Source organism: Schistocerca cancellata, chromosome 6 (genome assembly GCF_023864275.1).
Source record: "Schistocerca cancellata isolate TAMUIC-IGC-003103 chromosome 6, iqSchCanc2.1, whole genome shotgun sequence".
NCBI classification, from domain to species: Eukaryota; Metazoa; Arthropoda; class Insecta; order Orthoptera; family Acrididae; genus Schistocerca; species Schistocerca cancellata.
In genome coordinates this window covers 241,710,815-241,736,501 of record NC_064631.1, presented here as the reverse complement: position 1 = coordinate 241,736,501, position 25,687 = coordinate 241,710,815, and the positions used below count along the sequence as shown (strand labels likewise).

Sequence of the window (25,687 nt, the reverse complement as noted above, 5' to 3'; positions counted from 1 at the left end):
TATGCACGGATACTCCAACATTTTGTAACTTGTGCCTCTATTATCTGCTTCAAAAACAATGTGCAGTTCAAAATAAGCTCAGTCAGAAAATGGGAGTAATTGGACTAATCTACACGTATGTGGCCAAAGTAGCTCTTTGTTTCAAAGATTTTTAATTTTCAAGATTTTGTAAGAATTCAATTTTAAAGATCGAGAAGATTCTAGTTTTCAACAATATCTTAGCTTCCAAGAACAGTTTTGTCTCCATAAAAAAAATTTAACTACAGAAAACAATGCAGTAAGAGAAGTAGGAAGAACAATTTGTTCACAAGAAAAAATTTAGTTCTCTAGTGGAAGTTCTGAAGACGTTTTTGTTGGCTTTCATTGTTTTGTGATTATTTCAGACACACAGAACTCTGGCAGTGCTGTATTACACCTTGTTACTCCCACTGCCTGAAGGGAAAATTTCATGAGAAGAGTGTTATTTAGCAAAGGGCTAGTGCTGAGGAAGTGCTCTGAAGTTCAAGATGGGCTAAATGAGGAGGATTTTTAAAAAAATGATAAAGGCAGTTTGTCACAAAAAGGGGAGATCTAGCTTCAAATCTTTTGTGAAAAAATTTTAAATGGTGACATTGTAATTGTATTTTCAACATTCAACACTATTTATGACACCCTGCATGTTCTCACAAATGCTGAAGAGAAATTTTTGATGACATTATGTGCAGCTGGACTGACACTGTTGCTGGTTCAAATAGTTTATTTAGCTATTTTTTTATGAGTAATAAGCCTCTCCATCATATCCCCCCCCCCCCCCCACACCCCTCCCTCCCACTGTGTCCTTGAGTTGTACATACACGAAGTGGCAAAGATGTTTGTATTGTTGTTTTGTAACCACTGGCTCAGGTTTTTACAATATGTCTAAGTTTGAAATGTTTTCGACAATTTTTGTAGACTACATAATGTAAGCAATTTATGTAAAGCTGTTCAGTACATGCAATACACACGTTTTGAAGACACAGAAGACAAGAACTGAAACAGTTTGAACATTGCTACAGTGTTTTACATGGCCACAATGTAGTGAGAAAGTTGTTAGAAGTAGTGGGATTGCCATTGCACACTAGTTAGATTAGATTAGATTAATACTTGTTCCATAGATCATGAATATGACACTTCGTAATGATGTGGAATGTGTCAGGTTAATAAAAGATATCTGTACAAGGTATTACATTACACAAAATATTGCATGACACTCATGTTTAAGGGTTTTTTTCCCCCTTAATTTATATCTAAAAATTCAGCCAATGAGTAGAAGGAGTTGTCATCTAGAAATGCTTTTAATTTATTTTTAAATGTTAGTTGGCTATCTGTCAGGCTTTTGATGCTGTTTGGTAGGTGACCAAAGACTTTTGTGGCAGCATAATTTACCCCTTTATGTGCCAAAGTCAGATTTAACCCTGCGTAGTGAAGATCATCCTTTCTCCTGGTGTTATAGCTATGCACACTGCTATTACTTTTGAACTTGGTTGGATTATTAACAACAAATTTCATAAGTGAATATATGTACTGTGAGGATCCCTAGATCCTTAAATAGATGTCTGCAGGATGACCGTGGGTGGGCTCCAGCAATTATTCTGATTACATGTTTTTGAGCAATGAATACTTTTCTACTCAACGATGAATTACCCCAGAATATGATGCCATACGAAAGCAGTGAATGAAAGTAGGCATAGTAAGCTAATTTACTGAGATTCTTATCTCCAAAATTTGCAATAACCCTAATAGTATACGTAGCTGGACTCAGACGTTTCAGCAGGCCATCAATGTGTTGCTTCCAGTTTAACCTCTCATCAATAGACACACCTAAAAATTTTGAAAATTCTACCTTAGCTACAGACTACTGTTCAAAGTCTATATTTATTACTGGAGTTGTGCCATTTACTGTACGGAACTGTATATACTGTGTTTTATCAAAATTTAAAGAGAGTCCGTTTGCTGAGAACCACTTAATAATTTTGTGAAAAACGTCATTTACAATTACACCACTTAGTTCTTGGTTTTTGGATGTTATTACTATACTTGTATCATCAGCAAAAAAAACTAACTTTGCATCTTCATCAATGTGGAATGGTAAGTCATTAATGTATATCAAGAACGGTAAAGGACCTAAGACAGAACCCTGTGGGACCCCGTACTTGATAGCCCCCCAGTTTGAGGAATCAGCTGTTGTTTTAACATTACATGAACCACTTATTTCAACTTTCTGCATTCTTCCAGTTAAGTATGAATTAAACCATTTGTGCACTGCCCCACTCAAACCATAATGATTTATCTTATCTAAAAGAATTCCATGATTTACACACTCAAAGGCCTTTGAGAGATCACAAAAAATACCAATGGGTGATGTCCGGTTATTCAGAGCGTTTAATATTTGATCAGTGAAAGCATACATAGCATTTTCTGTTGAAAAGCCTTTCTGAAAACCAAACTGACATTTTACTAGTACTTTATTTTTACAAATATGGGAGGCTACTCTTGAATACATTACTTTCTCAAAAATTTTTGATAGAGCTGTCAGAAGAGAGATTGGGTGGTAGTTGTTGACATCCGACGTATCCCCCTTTTTATGCAATGGTTTTACAATGGCATATTTCAGTCTGTCAGGTAAAACACCCTGCTCCAAAGAGCTATTACGTACGTGGCTGAGAATCCTACTTATCTGTGGGGAACAAGCTTTAAGTACCTTGCTGGAAATGCCATCAATTCCGTAAGAGCTTTTACTTTTCAGTGAGTTTATTATTTTACTTATCACCGGGAATGTGTTACGAGCTGCAGGAATACTGTGAGCCTTTGTGTTGCCAAACAGTGCTGACTAATGTTCCTGTATTACAAACTGCAAGCATTATTTGATGAAATTATCTTGTTTCTTGGCATATTAGGTTTGAATGGCTTTATCATCACCAAGTGTTCAATGTCAAAATGTGTTATGGTGATATTTTAAATGGGACATCTAGCCTAATTACATGTGTATAACAATGTGCAATAGCCAAGAAATTTACATATGCTACCAGTGAGTTGTCTGTAATGGAGAGATACTATTAGTACCATGAGGCTTGCTAGGAACATGGCATATTTCTCTTTACACTCTCAGCATCAGGCACGCACTTATGTGTACTGCTAATGGTACAGCTGCTTTTCTGGATAAAGTTGTTGTTGCCCAATTTGATCTCTGAATCTCAATAGGAACATTTATTTTGCCTCATCAAACATAATTCTATGTTTGTGTACAATTTAGGAGTAAACATAACAATCCACAGAATACACTCTGCAGCTACATTGTACCAGCTGAAAACACAGTGTTGAGACTGCATTTGGCATGTATTCAAATGAGTAACCACTGTCAAATTGTGGCCAAGAGCAGAGATGACCATCTAGTGGCAGAACATGTGCTGAGCTTAATATTCTTTATTTCAATGGCTGCTTCACAAACTGTGTCATCTGCAACCTTCTACCCAGAAAAAGCTCTTCTGAACTATGTTGATGGGAGGTTTCCTTTGCAATACATCCTTCATTCACCTCCGTCTCTGCTAACCCTCTGCCCTACAGCAATCTCCACCTACTCCCAGGACCCTAACATCACACATCCTGTACCCATATCTCCCCCCCCCCCCCCCCCCCCCCCCAAGTCTCGCCTTCCTATGGTATGTCACTCATTTCCAGTCCACCCCCCATGTCATCGTTGCCATGCCTTGCACAGGCTCACTGGTGCCTGTGCCTGTGTGTTGCATTCCTATCCCATACACTTGCTGCCTCTCCTTCCCACATTCCTATCCCACAATACCTGCTGCCTCCTTCCGCTATACAACTTTTTGGCACTGTATGAATGGATCAACATAAAAGCTGATGCATTCACAAGGAATATTAATCCTAAGAAAACTCTCACAAAAACTCTTTTTTGGTTTGGTGGGTGCTCAGAATATAGGTTAAATGCCTTGTGTGACCAGAACCCAACCTATTTTCTTGCAAGCAGCAACACAGAAAGGTAGGAATGCTGTAGGTTAATAATGTTGGCATGGATGAACATTTATATATCGTAATATCACAGAATTTTGACTTATAGAGGAATCATATTGGCATTTTTGAATACCTGTTTGTTTTCATTTTTTGGAAAGTTCTACGATCAGGTTTTTCTGTAATTAACTTAAATTGCCATATTTGGCTTCAGTTGTAATGACACACAACAGCTTGATGCTAGTGGTATAGTCTGTAAACTGAAGGACAAGCAGTGCTTGTGGTGGATGAAGTGAGCTTTTCTGGAATAATGCTCCAAAAGCTATATAAGAGTACTAAGCAGTGCCTAGCAGTGTGGGGCATTGTGTGGTGATGTATGTAGAGTGTTTTTGTGCTTGTTTCTTGTATTTGTTATCAGTTATTAATTTCGTGTTCTGAATAGTGTTAATGCATCTTGCAAAGAATAAAACTCCTCTACCATGTGCTGTGCAGTGTCTCCCTATTGATTTAAAAGGTTCACCACAGAAAGATGGGTATAACTTTGTGAAGTAACCTTTGGTGCTCTACGTGACGTTGTAGGGTAGATAGTGGAAACTAACCAGCTTTGAGGACTCACTAGCTTGTTCTTCTGTTTGCAGACTGCAGCAATTATGCTCCTGAATTTTAGATTAGAAGACAGTCTAACATGGTTAATATTATGAATTACAGTTGGAAAAAAAGTGATATAGTCTGTTTTGTTCATATAATCATAAAAAAATCACTATTATCTACTGCAGTACGCTACCATCTTTCTGTATTACTTAATAAAAAGTATTACAATGTGTTCTGTTTGTCCACGCATTTATAGTTAACTTTAATTTTATTACTTTAATAAGATAATACAGTATGCTCTGCTTATAACATAATTTCTAATGACTTTTGCTTTTTTTCCAGTATACATGTTTGGAATGCAAACTTTTTGATGATGAAGAAAAAAACCAGTATCATTGTGATGGATGTGGAATCTGTCGAATTGGTGGTAGAGATAGATTCTTCCATTGCCAGAAGTGCAACATGTGCCTTCCTATCAAACTAAAGAACCGGCACAAGGTGAGAACAAATTAAAAGTGAAATATATTATTTATTAAGTCTCAGTTTATAGGAATCAGAGTGTAATCTTTTTCATCATTGTAGAGTAACATGCAGTATATGAAGTATTATGTAAAAGTATTATGTAAAATATGTTTGAAAGTAATATAAATTATATAAAAATTTATGGCAATGGAAGCATTTTTCGGAAAATACAAAACAGCATTTTGGAATGTATGAAAATGGAAAATCATGGACAGAGTGGAAATAATAATTTAGTGAACTTCGAGTTCCCATTGCTTTTAGCTTAATATTTAATGGGGCAACTGACATGAACTTTTTTTTAATTGTGTGAATATTCTTTGAAGGTATAGATAACTTAACATTATCTCTCTGTATCAGAGAGATGACTGAAAGTACAAAATGGCTAAGCCGAAATGGCTATAGAACAAATTTAAGTCAGTAGAAGCATGTATAACTAGAGGAGAGATAGATACTACCTATAGGGAAATTAAAGAGGCCTTCGGAGAAAAGAGAAACAGTTGTTTGTATGAATATCAAGATGGAAGACCAGTAATAAGCAAAGAGGGGAAAAGTGGATAGAATATAGAGGGGGGCTATACAAGGGAAATGGACTTGAATGCAGTATTGCAGAAAGGGAGGAGGAAGTTGCTGAAGATGGAATGGGAGATAAGATACTGTGAGAAGAATTTGACAGAGTACTGAAAGATCTAAGTCACCACAAAGCCCCTGGAGTAGGTGACATCCACCATCAGAACTGGTTATATCCTTGGGAGAGCCAGCCTTGGCTAACAAGGGGATGATGTCTATACAGAGCTTGGCCAGAAATGAAAGTGACAAAAGTGGGAGCTCCAGGTGGCCAATCGTGTGTGTGTGTGTGTGTGTGTGTGTGTGTGTGTGTGTGTGTGTGTGTGGAGGGGCGGGGGTCATGTTTGGCCTGAGTCAGGCGAGATATGAGTCATTTATGTTAGCATAATTCCAAGACAGCAGTTGACATGATGGAAAGACCGCAGAGTGGTAATACAAGGGTCATGAGATTGAGACCCTATGTGGAATCCTTTTTTCTTTCTTTATTTCAATTTTTGGAGGAGAGAAGAAAATTGAAAAACAAGAGCACTGAAGGTGCAAGAAAGATATAACGAAGGTTAAATAATGAACTGCGAAGAGAAACAGAGCAGGTTAGGAAGAAATTGCTAAAAGAGGAATGTGATGAAATTGAAGAACTGGACAGAGCAGGAAGTGCTACTATGGAAATTTTGAGTAAAGACGAAAAGGTAGTGTACAAAGAAAGTGACGATGTCCTCCAGAGATGGGAAGAATATCTAAAAGAGCTATATGACAAAAATAGCAAACCAGAAACTCTCGAACTTGAATCACACAACAGTGTAAGTGATGACGAGAAAGGACCAACTATCATAATGGAAGAAGTAAAGTCTGCCATAGCTGCAATGAAAAATGGCAAAGCAGTAGGTACAGATAAGATACCGGGAGAAATATTAAAATGCTTGAACCAAGATGGAAAAAGAGAAATATTGAGATTATGTAATAAAATATATGACAGTGGTGGATAGCCTGAGGACTTTCTGACAACAGTAATTATTCCATTACTGAAAAAACAAGGAACCAAGAAATGCAGTGAGCATAGGACAGTCAGTCTCATTTCACATGCAGCCAAAGTGATGTTAAGAATAATTAATAAAAGACTTGAAAAAGTAATGGAGGAGAATCTTGGCAAGGAGCAGTTTGGCTTTAGATGGAATACGGGCACCAGAGATGCAATAGGGCTCCTACGAATCTTGGGAGAAAGGTTTATTGAAAAGGAAGAGACCTATATATGTGCTTCATCGATCTAGAAAAGGCATTTGACAATGTGGTTTGGGACAAGCTGGCGACTAGAATGAGGGAAAAGAGAGTGGACTGGAAAACCAGAAGACTTGTAAACTCATTATATCTTAATCAAAAAGTTTCAATTAAAGTGAGAGGAGAAAGTACAAACTGGATCGAACTAGGAAAAGGAGTAAGACAAGGATGTTGTCCATCACCTACTCCTTTCAACATCTACTTGGAAAATATGATTGACCAATGCTCATTAGATGACAAAGGCGTAGAAATTTGAGGAAGAAGAGCAGGGTGTTTTAGGTTTGCTGATGACATGGTCCTTCTAGCCACAGGGGAAAAAGAATTACAGGATTTGGTGGACACCATTGAAACTAACGGAAAAAAATGTGGAATGAAAATTAACACAAATAAAACAAAAGTATTGGCACTAGGAGAAAATAAGGAAATAAAAATTATGCTGAATGGTGAAATACTAGAACAGGTGCAATATTTTAAGTATCTTGGAAGCAGGTTAGACACCGACTGGAAGTGCACTACAGAAATTAAAACAAGGATAGCAATGGCAAAAGAGAAAAGGAGGATTTTCTGCAGCAGTCTGGACAGAGAACTCAGGAAGAGACTCATAAAATGTCTTGTATGGAGTGTTCTTCTATATGGCACTGAAACATGGACTACGAGGATGAAAGACAGAGAAAAGCTGGAGGCTTTTGAGATCTGGACATGGCGGAGGATGGAAAGAATAAGTTGGATGGACAGAGTAAAAAATGAAGAGGTACTGAGAAGAGTGGGAGAGAAAAGACAGTTACTAGATGTAATAAAGACAAGAAAAAGAAATTGGATTGGGCATATATTAAGAAAGAATGACGGACTGATAAAAACAGTTTTAGAAGGTTATGTAGAAGGGAAAAGAAAGCGAGGAAGGAAGAGATTCCAGATACTGGATGACATGATGGAAGGTACGACATACAACAGCCTTAAGAAGGAAGCAATGGAACGCAGAAAGTGGAGAGGCAAAGGACATGCTAATATAGCACATAACTGATGATGATGATGATGATGATGACGATTTCAATTTTTACATTACTCATACTGCAGAGATACCGAAATAATGCTCAGTATATTGTATTTAGTAATAAATTAATAAAAGGCATGGAAAGGAAAGGCAAAGGAATGTTTGTGATTGCAAATAGATTGTGTGGAAGGTATTGAAAGGTGTACATGAGAACACCATATGTAAAATTAAATTCTTTTATTATTTTACAGATGATGAATTAAACACAAAAAAGTTATTGAAATTCAGCTGTCAAAGGCCACTGTAAAGTCAGAATGAGACTAATGGAAACCCTGTACCCTTTAATCACAATCTGTTCTTGGAAAGTTATTTGCGGAGTTCTCTTGGACATTGTTAGTACAGTCCCTTTTTGGGAATTATTTGCAATCCCAGATTTTCTGTTGCCTCTCCTTCTCATGCATTTTATGAAGATATTAATAAATACAATGTACTGAGCATTATCTTGGACTATCTGCAGTGTAAGTAAGAGAGAAACATTTCCATGCAGGGTCTCAAACTCACAACCTTTGTCTTATCATTCTGTACTCTTCTCACTACACCAACCAATGCTTTGATTAACATAATTAAGATAAATGGCTTATGCTCCCCTGACCCACACCAAAAATGCATTCGTCATCATAATGCTTGGCCATCTGGATCTCTCACTTTTGTCACTTTCATATCTCTCTTCCCGAGCACGGGGTCCCGGGTTCGATTCCCGGCGGGGTCAGGGATTTTCACCTGCCTCGAGATGACTGGGTGTTTGTGTTGTCCTCATCATTTCATCATCATCCCGGAAAGTGGCGAAATTGGACTGAGCAAAGATTGGGTAATTGTACGGGCGCTGATAACCACGCAGTTGAGCGCCCCACAAACCAAACATCATCATCATCACTTTCATATCTGGCCAAGCCATACATATACAATAAATTTGGATGAAATTTGTGATGGCAAGTAGAAGCTGTTACCTTGTAACTTATTCCACGTGGTTTTCAAGATATATGCGACAGAGAAAATACCCTCAGACTTCATGAAGAATGTAATAATTCCAAAGAAAGCTGTTGTTGGTTACTGAAGTATTAGTTTAATAAGTTGTGGTTGCAAAATACTGACTCAAATTATGTGCATAAGAATGGAAAAACTGGTAGAAGGTGAACTCTGGAAAGATCAGTTTGGGTTCCAGGGATATGTTGGAAGACATGAAGCAATACTGACCCTATGTCTTAGACGATAGGTTAAAGAAAGACAAACCTGCATTTATAGCGTTTTTGGATTTGGAGAAAGCTTTTGACAATTCAGTGAAATACACCTTTTAAATTTCGAAAGGTAGCAGGGATAAAATACAGGAAACGAAAGGTTCTTTATAACTTGTGCAGAAGCCAGATGGCAGTTACCAGAGTCAAAGGGCATGAAATGGAAGCAGTGGTTGAGTAGGAAGTGAGACAGGATTGTAGCTTATCCCCAACGTTATTCAGACTGTACATTGAGCAAGCAGTAGAGGAAATAAAAACAAAAACAAAACAAAAAAAAACAAAAAACATTGGAAAAGGATTTAAAAGGAAGGAGGAAAAAAAAGAAAATAAAAAGCTCTGCGGTTTTCCGACGACACTGTAATTCTTTCAGAGACAACAAAGGGTTTGGGAGTGCAGCTGTATGGAATGGACAGTGGCTTGAGAGGAAGGTATTAAGATGAACATTAACAAAAGCAAAACAGTGGTAATGGAATTTAATTGAATTAAATCAGGCAATGCTGAGGGAATTGTATTAGAAACTGAGATCCTGAAAGTAGTAGAGTACCTTTGCTGTTCAGGCAATAAAGTAACTTACTATGGCTGAAGTAAAGAGGTTATTAAATGTAGAATGGCAATGGCAAGAAAAATGTTTCTGTACAAGAGAAATTTGTCAACTTTGAATATAAAGTTAGGAAGTCTTTTGTGATGGCATTTGTTTGAAGTATAGCTTTGTACAGAAGTGAAATATAGGTGATAAGCATTCATACAAAAAGAGAATAGAAGGTTTTGAAATGCATTGCTGCAGAAGAATTCTGAAGATTAGATGGGTAAATTGCATAACTAATGAACAGGTACTGAATAGAATAGGGGAGAAACAAAATTATGGCACAACTTGGCTAAAAGAAGGGGTTGGATGATAAAACACATTCTGAGACATCAAGGAATTATTTATTTCATGTTGGATGGAAGTGTGGGGGTAAAAATTGCAAAAGGGAGACCATGAGGTTAATACAGTATGTAGTTTCAAATTTATGTGAGTTGCAGTAGCTATTCAGAGATGAAGCTTGCACAGGGGAGATTAGTGTGGAGAGCTGCATCAAACCATTCTTCAAGCTGAAGGCAACAGCAATGTCAGTTTTGAAATATGTTACATTTTCCAGCATTCATTCACTCATCATATACATAAATACTGTCATGAAGATTCGTCTTCATGAATGTGAAACTAGTAAGGTTATGCATTAACATGCAGAGCCAACCTCTGAATGCAATTTCTCTAAGTGGATCAACAAATTATAACTATTGCTAAACTACTCATAATTGTGAGAATCACTTCTATATTACTTTATACTGGGTGATTTTGCTAAATAGAGACAATCTGCTGGAAACAAAGCCTAGTAGGGTAAGGAGCAAAAAAGGTCGTATGTACCTGTGGCCCAAAATACATTCCAAGGAAGGTACAACCACTTCTTTTTTTTAAACGGAGATACAATATTTGTGACTGTGTAGGTTTTAATGAATGATTGGAAGCACACTGATCTTTGACAGTGTAGGTTTTAACTGTTGAAAGCACAGACAAGAACACACCAGACAGTGGGAATACTCTGTCTGTACTAACATTTTAGTAGTGTAGGACTACGAACCTTCAGCACTGGTTCAGCCTCAGTGTATGGTCAAGATAAAAGCTGTCGAGATACCTCCGCATGGAAATGTGGAACTGGGATGAAGCTCCTTTATGTAGTAGCCACATTACCCTTTGTATCACCAAAGGCACATCTTCCAGAAGGAGAGGCAGTTATGTCATGCCTGTGAGATTATGAAAGATTGATGAGGCAGTCACCAATACCGTATTTACTCGAATCTAAGCCGCACTTTTTTTCCGGTTTTTGTAATCCAAAAAACCGCCAGCGGCTTAGAATCGAGTGCAAAGTAAGCGGAAGTTCTGAAAAATGTTGGTAGGTGCCGCCACAACTAACTTCTGCCGTCGAATATATGTAGCGATTCACATGCATGCTTTTCAGGCACAGAGATAAATACTGGTGCCAAAACCTCTGCGTCATTAAATAAATAAAAAAAAACGATGGAAGACGAAATTTTTTCTCCGCCCCGAGTTTCGACCACTGCATTTTCATACATTATCCAACGAAGTAAATACAAATTCCGTATTGTTAGTCTTCAAATGTAGCAACATTTCAATGTACTGTACCACGAAAATCCGACTGGCAAGACTGTTTGGGATGTTTGTCAATATGGCCAACTCTACGTTCTGAATTTTTTCTACCTATGAGAAGAGATGGTTACTAATAGGAACTTTTATGAATTGTGAATCACATGCAGTATTCTTTTCACCATAAGAATAATACGTATATAAACATTTTGCCATGTATTCTTTCGTGTTTGCTGCTATCTCATTTAAATCCTGTCCGCTTAATAAACTACAAAACTAGAGTGAGACAACAGCAAACGCCGAAGAATATACATATAATTTCATGTTTATATTCGTATTATTCTTATGCCTAATAGTGATAGTCAGAAATGAAGCACGTCAATTGACTAGATTTTTAAATCTAAGATGAATAATTTCTGTGCAGAATGTTATGTACTAAAGAGACGTCTGCACAGATTTTCAAACAGAAAAATTTTCGCTAAACTCTCGTTCAGAACATCTTCTATCATACGCAGTCTATTATTTGGTTCTTGTTGATCGTCAAAGAAAGCAGCAGTGTTAGTAACAACAAATAGCAGTCTCTTGCCATTGTTTCGCTAATGAGACGATTTCTCTCTTTTTCTTTTTTTAATTGTAAGCGGCGGTAGTGCGCACAAAAGCAAGCCACGCCGCGAGCGGCGACAGGCCGTAAACACTGATTATCAGAATGCGACAAACAGTGCATGACACAGTACAGTAATGCATTTTCAGCTTAGAGTGACGTAAACACCTATAACAAAGAGAACGGCACTTATAAGATCAAAGAAAAATAAGCAATCGATCCAAACCAGACGAAGCACATGAAAAAGGAAGGATACCCGTATAATTATGGACGGAGCGCCTGACGCATAGCTATGGCTACCTGGTAAAGCCTAACTGCTTAGCTTACTACGCGAACCAAACTACTGTAGCTGTATCGTCATTCATTCGACCTAAATTGTGTCTCATATTACAATGGACCAACTTTGTTTCGATTTGGAGGTGCGGCCTAAAACTTTACTCTCCCCTTGAATTTCGAGTCTCATATTTCAGGTGCGGCTTAGATTCGGGAAATTTTTTTTTCCTTGATTTCGAGTCTCATTTTTCAGGTGCGGCTTAGATTCGAGTGCGGCTTAGATTCGAGTAAATACGGTAATCCCCACCCAAACATTAGGGCCGAACCAGTGCTCATGGTTTGCTGCCATTGTGCCCCTAAGACATTAATATGGACAGAACATTCCTATTTTTCTGGTTTGTTTCCATGTGTGCTTTCAACCATTGAAAACTATACTGTTGAAAATACTTTATATCTGTGTTCAAGTGGCTGTACCTCATTTCTTTCCGTATCTCCACATAATATTTTATGCTCCTTATCTTCTCAAGAATCTTTCCATGCAGTTTGTCCCCATTTAGCAAAATCACCCTGTATATGTATATGAGTAGAAAAGCACTTTCTTTAAAAACTGCTTTTCCTCTTACACTACTTGGCTGCTGAGTTCATCAACTAATTATTAAAGTATTTATGTAACTCCAGAAAACACAATCAGCTGTCTGAATACTTCTGCAAGAGTTCTTTGCATCTTGAAGTGATCTTCTACCGTATTTACTCGAATCTAAGCCGCACTCGAATCTAAGCCGCACCTGAAAAATGAGACTCGAAATCAAGGAAAAAAAAATTTCCCGAATCTAAGCCACACCTGAAATTTGAAACTCGAAATTCAAGGAAGAGAAAACTTTTAGGCCGCACCTCCAAATCGAAACAAAGTTGGTCCATTGTAATATGAGACACAATTTAGGTCGGATGAATGACGATACAGCTTCAGTAGTTTGGTTCGAGTCGTAAGCTTAGCAGCTAAGCTTTACCAGGTAGCTGTTGCTATGCATCAGGCCCGTATTTATACGGGTACCCTTCCTTTTTCACGTGCTTCGTCTGGTTTGAATCGATTGCTTATTTTTCTTTGATCTGATAAGTGCTGTTCTCTTTGTTATAGGTGTTTACGTCACTCCAAGCTGAAAATGCGTTGTTGTACTGTGTCATACATTGTTTGTCGCATTCTGATAATGTGTGTTTACGACCTGTCGCCGATCGCGGCATCGCTTCTTTTGTGCGCGCTACCGCTGCTTACGATAAAAAAAAAAGAGAGGAATTGTCTCATTAGCGAAACAATGGCAAGAGACTGCTATTTGTTGTTACTTACACTGCTGCTTTCTTTGATAATGATCAACAAGAACCAAATAATAGACTGCGTATGATAAAAGATGTTCTGAACGAGAGTTTAGCTAAAATTTTTCGCCGTTTGAAAATCTTTGCAGATGCCTCTTTTGTACATTACATTCTGCACAGAAATTAGAGTCATCTTACATTTAAAAATCTAGTCAATTTCCGTGCTTCATTTCTGACTATCACTATTAGGCATAAGAATAATACGAATAAAAACATGACATGATATGTATATTCTTCTGTGTTTGCTGTTGTCTCATACTAGTTTCGTAGTTTATTAGGCAGACAGAATTTAAATGAGATAGCAGCAAACACGAAAGAATACATGGCAAAATGTTTATATTCGTATTATTATTATGGTGAAGAGAATACTGCATGTGATTCTCAATTCTATAAGTTCCTATTAGCAACCATCTCTTCTCACAGTTAGGAAAAAATTCAGAACGTAGAGTTGGTCATATTGACAAACATCCCAAACAGTCTTGCCAGTCGGATTTTCATAGTACATTGAAATGCTGCTACATTGAACAATACGGAATTTGTATTTACTTCGTTGGATAATGTATGAAAATGCAGTTGTCGAAACTCGGGGCGGAGAAAAAAGCTCGTCTTCCACCTTTTTTTTTATTTTATTTAATGACTCAGAGGTTTTGGCGCCAGTATTTATCTTTGTGCCTGCAAAGCATGCCTGTGTAGCGCTACATATATTCGACGGCAGAAGTTAGTTGTGGCGGCACCTACCAACATTTTTCAGAACTTCCGCTTATTTTGCACTCGATAAAAAGCCGCAGACGGTTTTTTGGATTACAAAAACCGGAAAAGAAGTGCGGCTTAGATTCGAGTAAATACGGTAACTTGTTCAGAGGGATGGCGCCTTCCACCATACTTTTCCACTTTTCCTGTGAAATGACTACTATTACAGTAAAACCCCTTTTTAACGAATCTCAGGGGACCAAAAAATTTGTTCCTTATGAGGGTTTTCCTTAAATAAGGGTTTAGGTCAAAATGCACTAAGTAAGTGTTCCAGAATCAAAATTGGAACTTAGGCTATTTAGGCCATCTAAATACTCCATAATAACAAACTCACGTTGTGCTACATACAAAAATACAGTGAACATGAAAATCTTTCTTGGCAAATTTCAAACTTCTCGATATATTTATAATACTTTTTAAGATATTTTGTGTTGTGTCTAGACAAGACAGTCTAGACACAAGGCGAGGAAACCGAAAGGGCTCGCGTCAACTCACGCCGACTGGCGTGAAGTCTGGAACAGGATACGTAATGAATGCTATAAAGAAAAGTACGTAGCTGCTAGAATACTTAACTTTACTCCATCATTTGTATACAGCATTCTTGATAATACAAGTGAGACTCTCTATAGAAATGGTTAATGGCGCCTTGCTAGGTCATAGCCATGGACTTAGCTGAAGGCTATTCTAACTATCTCTCGGCAAATGAGAGAAAGGCTTCGTCAGTGTAGTCACTAGCAAAGTCGTCGTACAACTGTGGCGAGTGCTAGTCCGTCTTTGTAGACCTGCCGTGTGGTGGCGCTCGGTCTGCAATTACTGACAGTGGCGACACGCGGGTCCGACATGTACTAATGGACCGCGGCCGATTTAAAGCTACCACCTAGCAAGTGTGGTGTCTGGCGGTGACACCACATTTTGGATGTTAGGTCACATCAAAAGTCAACTGGTATCTTGATTTAAAAGGAGAAAATTTTATTTAGCTAATGGCACTCAGTGAATTAGATATCACAATAGTGAATGAAAATATACTGTCTTTATTTCTGAAAAAAATTTTGGAGAGTAGTCTGCTGCTTCGTTCCAGCACAGCGTACGCCTAGAAGGTGTCATTCCAGCTGGTTAATACTGTTAAGAACTGTTAAACTCATATTCACACGGAAGTGTCTTTATGTTCTTAAAAAACCTCAGAGTTTTAAATTTACCAATAATTAAAGGTGGCAACTTTTCACTTCTGTCATTGTTCATGCGCAATAATGCTGTCATTCTCTCTTTGCTTTTTTGTCCCCCATGACATTTTTCACCCTTAATTGAAAGTGTTTTACATGGAAGGAGGTTATAAAATACACCAGTCTCATCGGCATTAAAAATATTTTTGGAATCATACCCTTGAATCAGACGTGGCAAAGTATAACTTTTCCAATGCTCCACAATTTCGTTGTCCACAGACACACTTTCTCCACTTAAATTTTGGGTTGAGAGATTGTGACGTTTTGTAAAACGATCTAGCCAGCCGTTAGATGCACTGAAGTTCTCATATCCCATCCTCAGTGCAATTTCTCGCACCTTCTCATGCACACATTGCCACCCGTGAGAATATCTGCGGCTCTTATTTCCTGAAACCAGTCTAAAAGAGCAGTTTCTACGGCTTTGAAAGACGACTCACGAATATTCTTCCTTTTTGATGAACATGAACTGTGTGCTTCTAAATTTAATAAAGCCTCCTTATTTTTTTATTATTCCACACAAAGATGATGGTGCCAAATCATACTACTTTGCAATGTCGCAAAATTTCATACAGGTATTGCGATTCTCTTCAAAATCCCGAATAATTGTTAGCTTCTGCTGTATTGTCAGTTTTCTTCATTTGCTGGCCATATTACACATACAAAAACACTGTTATAAGTAGACTACACAACTACAGTATACACTTAAAGCTTTCACTTTATAGCGTCAGATACGGCCGCTGGTGCGCGGTAGTGTGGAAGAATTGTGTTTTCAAATGATCAGTTTAACATTCACCAATCTCAATAACTTCACAACTATCGATACGAGACCAATATCGGAACGCTAATGCGGACATCGATTTTAAGAATGCAGATGATCAAAGCCTAACATTACGATTTAATGTCCAAAAACAAGAAGTGCAGCTGCAGACTGTATTTTAATTTGCGAATTGTAACACACTTATTCCTTAAAAGTGGGATTTAAAAAAAGAAAGCACAATTTGTTAAAACCGAATTTCAGGAACACTGTTTTTATGGCGCTATCGCCGGGACCAACGAAAGTATTCCTTAAAAGCGGGTTCATTAATACGGGGTTTTACTGTATGTAGTAACATGCTCTGATAGGTTCACAGACCGGGTTTATTATCCCAATTACAAATCAGTTTAACTTCCGAGAATAACTTCATACAATCAAGTAATAACAAGAACAGACTTTCATTATGGCTCTGAGTAAAATTCAATGTTATTTATACATTGGTCTCCTTAGTTACAGAGTCCCACAATCATGGAACTTTGCCATGACTGGAGCTCCTTGAAATGTCACTCTGAGCAGCGATCTTGTGCCCCCAGAATATCTCCAGCATAAATCGCCACAGCTGCAAAATACTAACACGAATTCTTTACAGACGAATGGAAAAACTAGTAGAAGCCGACCTCAGGGAAGATCAGTTTGGATTCCGTAGAAATACTGGAACACGTGAGGCAATACTGACCTTACTACTTATCTTAGAAGAAAGATTAAGGAAAGGCAAACCTACGTTTCTAGCATTTGTAGACTTAGAGAAAGCTTTTGACAATGTTGACTGGAATACTCTCTTTCAAATTCTAAAGGTGGCAGGGGTAAAATACAGGGAGCGAAAGGCTATTTACAATTTGTACAGAAGCCAGATGGCAGTTATAAGAGTCGAGGGGCATGAGAGGGAAGCAGCGGTTGGGAAGGGAGTAAGACAGGGTTGTAGCCTCTCCCCGATGTTATTCAATCTGTATATTGAGCAAGCAGTAAAGGAAACAAAAGAAAAATTTGGAGTAGGTATTAAAATCCATGGAGAAGAAATAAAAACTTTGAGGTTCGCCGATGACATTGTAATTCTGTCAGAGACAGCAAAGGACTTGGAAGAGCAGTTGAACGGAATGGATGGTGTCTTGAAGGGAGGATATAAGATGAACATCAACAAAAGCAAAACGAGGATAATGGAATGTAGTCGAATGAAGTCGGGTGATGTTGAGGGTATTAGATTAGGAAATGAGACACTTAAAGTAGTAAAGGAGTTTTGCTATTTGGGGAGCAAAATAACGGATGATGGTCGAAGTAGAGAGGATATAAAATGTAGACTGGCAATGGCAAGGAAAGCGTTCCTGAAGAAGAGAAATTTGTTAACATCGGGTATAGATTTAAGTGTCAGGAAGTCATTTCTGAAAGTATTTGTATGGAGTGTAGCCATGTATGGAAGTGAAACATGGACGGTAAATAGTTTGGACAAGAAGAGAATAGAAGCTTTTGAAATGTGGTGCTACAGAAGAATGCTGAAGATTAGATGGGTAGATCACATAACTAATGAGGAAGTATTGAATAGGATTGGGGAGAAGAGAAGTTTGTGGCACAACTTGACCAGAAGAAGGGATCGGTTGGTAGGACATGTTCTGAGGCATCAAGGGATCACCAATTTAGTATTGGAAGGCAGCGTGGAGGGTAAAAATCGCAGGGGGAGACCAAGAGATGAATACACTAAGCAGATTCAGAAGGATGTAGGTTGCAGTAGGTACTGGGAGATGAAGAAGCTTGCACAGGATAGAGTAGCATGGAGAGCTGCATCAAACCAGTCTCAGGACTGAAGACAACAACAACAACAACAAATCACCACACTAATCTGAACAGAACCTAATTTTCTTTCACTTATAACTATTATTTCTTAAACCTTATCTTTTGCAATCCAACTCCCAGCCTTGTATATATTTCTGTAAATACCAACACACACGTTCTCACGATCTCAATTCAGCATAGAGGGCCCGTATCACCAACTCCCATTGACTACCATGTGCATTTGCACCATTTCACTGCAATAGCTAAAAACTATTTAATACACTAAAGTTATCCAGAACTTGCATACCCGAGCCCAAAATTCTGATGAATTATAGGAGTTGCTTATGAAATACACTTTTTTAATATCCTGATATATTCAATCTCTGTTGGCAACCCGTAATAGAACTTTTCACCAGAATACAAAAAACTGTTGTAAGCTCTCGAAATGTGCATGCCTATGTGTACTTATTGTATTGTGATTGTGAATTTCACAGTTCTTTCAGAATTCACTCATTATTACTTACAAATATTATTAGGGATTAAATGTATTGGCACGTAAGTGTAGTAACCCCAAAGTCTCTGAATAGATGTTTGCAAGTTGTTTATTTGTTAACTTGACACAGCAGCTGGGGCATACCCTGGGAAATGTCAGAGAATGATGGCTAATCCTTTCACACCAGAAACATATACATCTGATGTCAGAGAATGAAGGCTAATCCTTTCACACCAGAAACATATACATCTGAGTTCTTTTCAGTGTCACAGTTAATAATTCTCTGTTAACATAGAAGGCATTACACCAGCCAAAGAAAAATGGCTGCAAGAGCTATGCAATCTGTGCCTGTATACTATACGTACAGGAGACACACTGGAGTTGTGGCATCTGCCGTCCAAAAATAGAAGGCATGTGCCTCACTATTGAAAGATCACATGATAAATACTGCCCAACTGGAAAGCTCTAACGCTCAAATTATTCTTGGGACCGAGAACTGGCTGAAACCTGAAGTGGATATCTCTGAGATATTTAGTGAGGCATGTGACATATATCGGAAAGATAGATTAGAGGCTGTAGGAGAGGGAGTATTCATTGCAGTTGACAAAAATCTTGCCTCTTTTGAGGCCAAAGTGAAGTGTGTCAGTGAAGTTATCTGGTCACGCATAACAGGTGTAGGTGAAACCAAGTTAATTGTTGGATGTTTTTACTCACCATCCAATTCCACTATGACAGTTCTAGAGTCATTCAAAGACAGTCTACAGTCAGTAGCGCAAAAATATCCATCTTGTGCAATACTAGTTGGATGCGACTTTAACCTACCAAGTATAGACTGAGATGTCTATGTATTCATTGGAAGGGGTATAGACAGACGGTCATGCAAAATACTATTAATCCGTTATGCAGCAGCTGTCTCGACAGCTCACACACAATGGAAATATGTTTGACCTTTTAGCTACAAACAGGCCGGATCTTATTGACAATGTCAGTATAGAAGCGGAGATTAGCGATCATGCCATAATTACAGCAACTATGTAACAATTATGAGAAAGCTAGTTGTTATTCACCATATAGCAAAGGTAATGAGTCACAGATAGGCACAACAAAAAGACTCTTGCAATTAAAGCTTTTGTCCATCAAGGCCTTCATCAACACACACACACACACACACACACACACACACACACACACACAAAAGACTGCAGTCTCAGGCAGCTGCAACCACACTGCGAGCAACAGCACCAGTGCATGATGGGAGTGGTGATTGGGTGGGGGTAAGGAGGAGGCTGGGGTGGGGAAGGGGGAGGGATAGTATGGTGGGGGTGGCGGACAGTGAAGTGCTGCAGGTCATGTGGGGAGCGGGGAGGGGAAGTAGCAGAAAAGAAGAGAAATAAAAAGACTGGGTGTGGCGGTGGAATGACAGCTGTTTAGTGCTGGAATGGGAACAGGGAAGAGGCTGGATGGAGAGGACAGTGACTAATGTAGGTTGAGGCCAGGAGGGTTATGGGAACATAGGATGTATTGCAAGGAAAGTTCTAACTTGCACAATTCAGAAAAGCTGGTGTTCGTGGGGAGGATCCATATGGCACAGGCTGTAAAGCAATCATTGAAATGGAGGATGTTATGTTTGGCAGCGTGTTCAGCAACAGGGTGGTCCACTTGTTTCTTGGTGACAGTTTGTTGGTGGCCACTCATGTGGACAGACAGCTCGTTGGTTGTCATACCTACATAGAATGCAGCACAGTGGTTACAGCTTAGCTTGTGGACCACATGACTGTTTCACAGGTTGCCTTTCCTTTGATGGGGTAGATGATGTTTGTGACCAGACTGGAATCGGTGGTGGTTCGAGGATGTATGAGGCAGATGTTACATCTAGGTCTATTACAGGGGTATGAGCCATGAGGTAAGGGATCCATCCTTACACAATCCCCTCCTGGCCTCAACCTGTCCTCACCCATCCAGCTCCTTCCCTGTTCCCATTCCAGCACTACACAGCACTCCTCAGTCTGACCTGCACCACTTCACTGTCCGCCACCTCCACTGTACTATCTCTCCCCCTCCTCGCCCCAGCCTCCTCCTCACCCCCACCTAGTCACCACTCCCATCATGCACTGATCCTGTTGCTCGCAGTGTGGTTCCAGTTGCCTGAGACTGCAGTCGTGTGTGTGAGTTCCATTTGCGTGCGTGCTTGTGTGTACGCGTATGTGTGTCTAGTGTTGACGAAGGCCTTAATGGCCGAAAGCTTTAGTTGTAAGAACCTTTTTGTTGTGCCTATCTGTGACTCGACATCTCCACTATGTGGTGACAACTTTCCTTCTCATAACTGGTACACTCCATTTTGGATTTTCCATAGTTTGATTATAGCAACTATGGTTGCAAAAGGTAATAAATCAGTCAAGAAGGCTAGGAGAGTGTTTCTGCTAGATAGAGCAGATGAGCGGTTGTTAGCATCTCACTTAGAGAGTAAATTCACATCACTCAGTTCCAGTAAGATGGAAGTTTAGAGATTATGGGCAAAATTCAAGCAGATTGTAAATCGTGGTCGTGAGAGTTATGTGCCTAGTAAGTGGATGGAAAAGACCCACCATGGTTTAATAATGAAATTCAGAAGATGCTGAGGAAGCAGAGGTTAATTGAGGTGTGTGTGTGTGTGTGTGTGTGTGTGTGTGTGTGTGTGTGTGTGTGTGTGTGTGTGTGTGTGTGTGAAAAGATCTGTGCATGAAACATACAACTACTACCACCATCATACATTAGCAAAAGATTTGGTAGAGAACGCGAGAAAATTCTGGGCCTATGGAAAATTGGTAAAGTGGGTCTAAGGCTTCCACTGAGTCCCTTGTTGACCAGTCTGGTATGGCAGGTGAAGATAGTGAAACGCAAGCCAAAGTTTTAAATTTCACATTCAAGAAATCGTTCACATGAGGGAATCGTACAAACATACTGTCATTTGCTCATCAGACTTCCTTATTTGGACAATGTAGCAATAAGTGCCCTGTTGTGACTTGGCAAGACAGCCAAGTCACTATGCGAGGATGCCGAAAAGGCACGCGTTAAACTTACGCAGGCTGGCGTGAGGTCTGGAACAGGACAATGTAATTTAATGTAGCAAATAAAGTACGTTGCTGCTGGAATACTTAACTTTAATCCATAATTGGTGTACATCGCTCTTGATATCACATAAGTGCAATCTCAATATAATTGCTGCTGGAATACTTAACTTTAATCCATAATTGGTGTACATCGCTCTTGATATCACATAAGTGCAATCTCAATATAAACTGGTCATGGCGCCTTGCTAGGTCGTAGCAAATGATGTAGCTGAAGGCTATGCTAACTATCGTCTCGGCAAATGAGAGCGTATTGGTCAGTGTAGCATCGCTAGCAAAGTCGGCTGTACAACTGGGGCGAGTGCTAGGACGTCTCTCTAGACCTGCCGTGTGGCGGCGCTCGGTCTGCAATCACTGACAGTGGTGACACGCGGGTCCGTCGTATACTAGCGGACCGCGGCCGATTTAAAAGCTACCACCTAGCAAGTGTGGTGTCTGGCGGTGACACCACATGCTCCTGCCATAGAGAAACAATTGAAAGATTCGAAAGCAAATAAGTCACCACGCCTGGATGGAATCCCAAATCAAGCTTGCATTCATCGTGAATCTCTCACACAGCACAAATTAACAAACAACTGGAACAAAGTGTAGGTTGGTAAAGGAAAGGACCCACAAAGTACAGACCAATATCCCTAACTTCAATTTGCTGCAGAATTCTTGAATATATTCTCAGTTCAAAGATAATAAATTTTCTTGAGACTGAGAAGCATATGTCCATGAATCAGTATGGTTTTAGAAAGCATCGCTCTTGCAAAGCTCGCATACCCTTTCCTCACATGATGTACTGTGAACTATGGATCAAGGGCAACAGGTAGATTCCACATTTCCAGAAAGCATTTGACATGGCGCTGCTTCATTGCAGGCTGTTAACGAAGGTGCGAACATGTGGAATAAGTTCACAGATATGTGAGTGGCTCGAAGGCTAAGTAAAATAAGCCAGTATATTGTTCTTGACGGCAAGTATTCATCAGAGGCAAGGATATCATCAGGAGTGCTGCAGGAAAGTGTAATAAGACTGCTGCTGTTGTATGTGTATATAAATGATTTGACAGGGGGTGGGGCAACAATCTGCGGTTGTGTACGGTAAGGTGTCCAAGATAAGTGACCGTAGGAAGATACAAAATCACTTGGACAAAATTTCTAGTCGGTGTGATGAATGGCAGCTAGCTCTAAAAGTGGCAAAACATAAGTTAATGTGGATGAGTAGATAAAACAAACCTATAGTGTTAAAGTACAACATTATTGGTGTACTGCTTACACAGTCACTTTGTTTAAATATCTGGGCATAACATTGCAGAGCAATATGAAATGGAATGATCATGTGAGAACAATGGTAGGAAAGGTGAATGGTCAATTTTGGTTCATTGGGAGAATTTTATGAAAGTGTGGTTTATCTGTAAAGGAGACTGTGTATAGGATGCTGGTGCGACCTACTCATCTATTCTTGAATACTGCTCAAGTGTTTGGGATCTGTACGAGGTCAGGTTGAAGGAGGACGTCAATGCAAATCACAGGCAGGCTGCTAGATTTTTTACCGGTAGGTTCGAACAACACGTGTTACGGAGATGCATCGGGACCTCAAATGGGAATCTCTGGACAGAAAGCAATGTTCTTTTAGATGAACACTATTGAGACAATTTAGAAAACCGGCATTTGAAGCTAACTGCCATATGATCCTACTGCCACTGATATACATTGCCCGTAAGGACCACAAAGATAAGATGTGTGAAATTAAGGCTCATACAGAGGCATATAGACCGTTGTTTTTTCCTTGATCTATTTGCAAGAGGAAAAGGAAAGAAAATGACTGGTAGTGGTACAGGGTACCCTCTGCCATGCACAATGTGGAGGCTTGTGGAGTATCTATGTAGAAGTAGATGTAGCTCTAAATGTAAATATAAATATGGAAGTGCTGTCTTCATTCACCCAGACATCTAAATTGTATTCACAGCAGTCACAGATGCAAACAACAGTGAAATACTCACTCTAGAAACAGATAATTGCACCATTTCAAATTGTTTATAAACAGCCTAGTGCTAAACTTAAGTTGCAAAGGAAATGCGCCATTTACAAACAGCAAAACACAGTGCACACACAAGCGTCTACCAACAGCGAAATGTGCCAAAGGCTTCAGGATGAAGACTATGGAATATGGAATACTTCGTAACATCAAACTGCTTCAGATGAGAGTGACGTCACAACTGTTCATTTTGAGCTGGGGCTTGCGCAGTTGAGTTGCATATGAGCAGTACCTTCTTCTGCTTTGGGCTACTTGAAGTGTGGCTTTAACCTGTATCAGAAGTAGCCACTAGCAGTCATGCTACCCGGAAAGATTTTTCTGGAGCGTCCAAGCTGCCTGATTCACACATGCGCACAATAGTCTGGGTTGTATTGGAGAGGGGTATAGTCTCCACATGACCTGTGTTTACACCTAGTGATTTTGGTGTTGCCTTGTCATTTATAATTCTCACATAAAATGAAAACAAAATGGATTTCTGTGGCCAGGAGCTATCATGTCAATTAAAATACAGTCACATAATTAAGGAAGCCTAAAATATGTTTCAGTTCTCTAATTTATTTTACTTCCACATTTTTGGCATTCAAGCATTAATCACCTTGCAGAACAATGAAGTTATTTTTGTCGTTTTGCAAAATAAATGTGGCTTTTATTAATATTTTCTGCAGAAGCAGTCAATTGATAAGAAACGAAGTGTCTCATTCCACACTATTGGCTAGTCTCTAAACTGTTCACTGAATTTCAAGTGCACATTTTCATTTTCTGGCACATGTGGCATTATGCCATAATAAAGAACCAAACATGAGACATTACAGTACTGATACCCCAAGAAAATATGCATCCCGAAAAACACACTAAAAGGCTTAGTATCAAGTTGTGGCCTGCTTCATTGTGAATGTGGACATAGGATGTGCCTTTTAAGTCGGATTATGCATTCTAGCATGGTTTACGAAATTCCGATGCTTTTGGAGTATCCCTTGATGTCCCTTTTTTTTTTTTTTGACGCCATGTAAGATCTCTTAATGCTATAAGTGTATGAAAATATGGGCTGTGCTCTCTGGCAACTGCTGAAATGAACACATCTCTAACAGGTAGCAGGAAAATATTGTGAATGGTGCTCTGAAAAGTGTTACTTTCAAAATAAATTTCCTTTTACGCACAATGAATTATGTTACATGTGAGAATGTGCAATGAATTTCTTAGATCACAGAGTGTTTGACTCTCATTTAAAACTTAGCACTTTGCGGACCAGCCACTTAGAATAATTTTGAACCCAGGATACCAGACATTAATGTCATCATTTAAAATTTTTCTGGCACATTTGTGTGATGTATCTTAAACTATATACATTAATTTAAACATCTAACTTTTCCAATTTGTGTGTTCACACTACTTAACAATGATGTTGCTATTAGTTGACTCCATCATGTGTCCTATGTTGTCACTGGCTGGCGAGATCACATGACATGGGCTATTAATGGCTTACAAAAGCGCATTGCAATGTTGATTTCAATGCTTCAGAGACTAACGTGCTGTGTTTGGTGGAATTTGAATTTATACTCTCATAATACGAAAATATGTACTGTATCATAATATGAAAATATGCAGCGTACATGCTGCTGCATATCAAAGATCTTTCCAAAACGTGGCCTTTTTTTCTGAGTTTTAATTTCTGAAGTGCTGGTGTATAAAACTGTACCATTCAAGGGATAGATATTTTTACAGCTCTGAGGGAAAGTACACTGTCACTTACCATGAAAAAATTGTATTTTCACCTTGGAAGAAGTGGATTTTCACGTGGGGGAAAAAGTGCGTTTTTAACTGGGAAACCCGGGAATTTATTTATTATTTGCTTCTCCAAGATCTCAGAAAGTATCTTTTTGGGGAAGGTTTAGTTTTAAGAAGGCACATTGGTCAA

General features: G+C 39.0%; 1 protein-coding gene across 5 annotated transcripts in view; it reads left to right on the top strand.

Moving 5' to 3' along the window:
• Nucleotides 1-25,687, top strand: part of LOC126190980 (RING finger and CHY zinc finger domain-containing protein 1) — a 106,381-nt gene that overhangs the window by 34,791 nt on the left and 45,903 nt on the right. For all 5 annotated transcript variants that reach the window (XR_007538305.1, XR_007538304.1, XM_049931653.1 and 2 more), the window contains exon 3: nucleotides 4,921-5,076. Coding sequence is in view for 3 of the 5 variants with exons in the window: in XM_049931653.1 (XP_049787610.1) it covers nucleotides 4,921-5,076 (156 nt within the window). In the remaining 2 variants the exon portion in view is untranslated. The remainder of the gene's footprint in view (nucleotides 1-4,920; nucleotides 5,077-25,687) is intronic.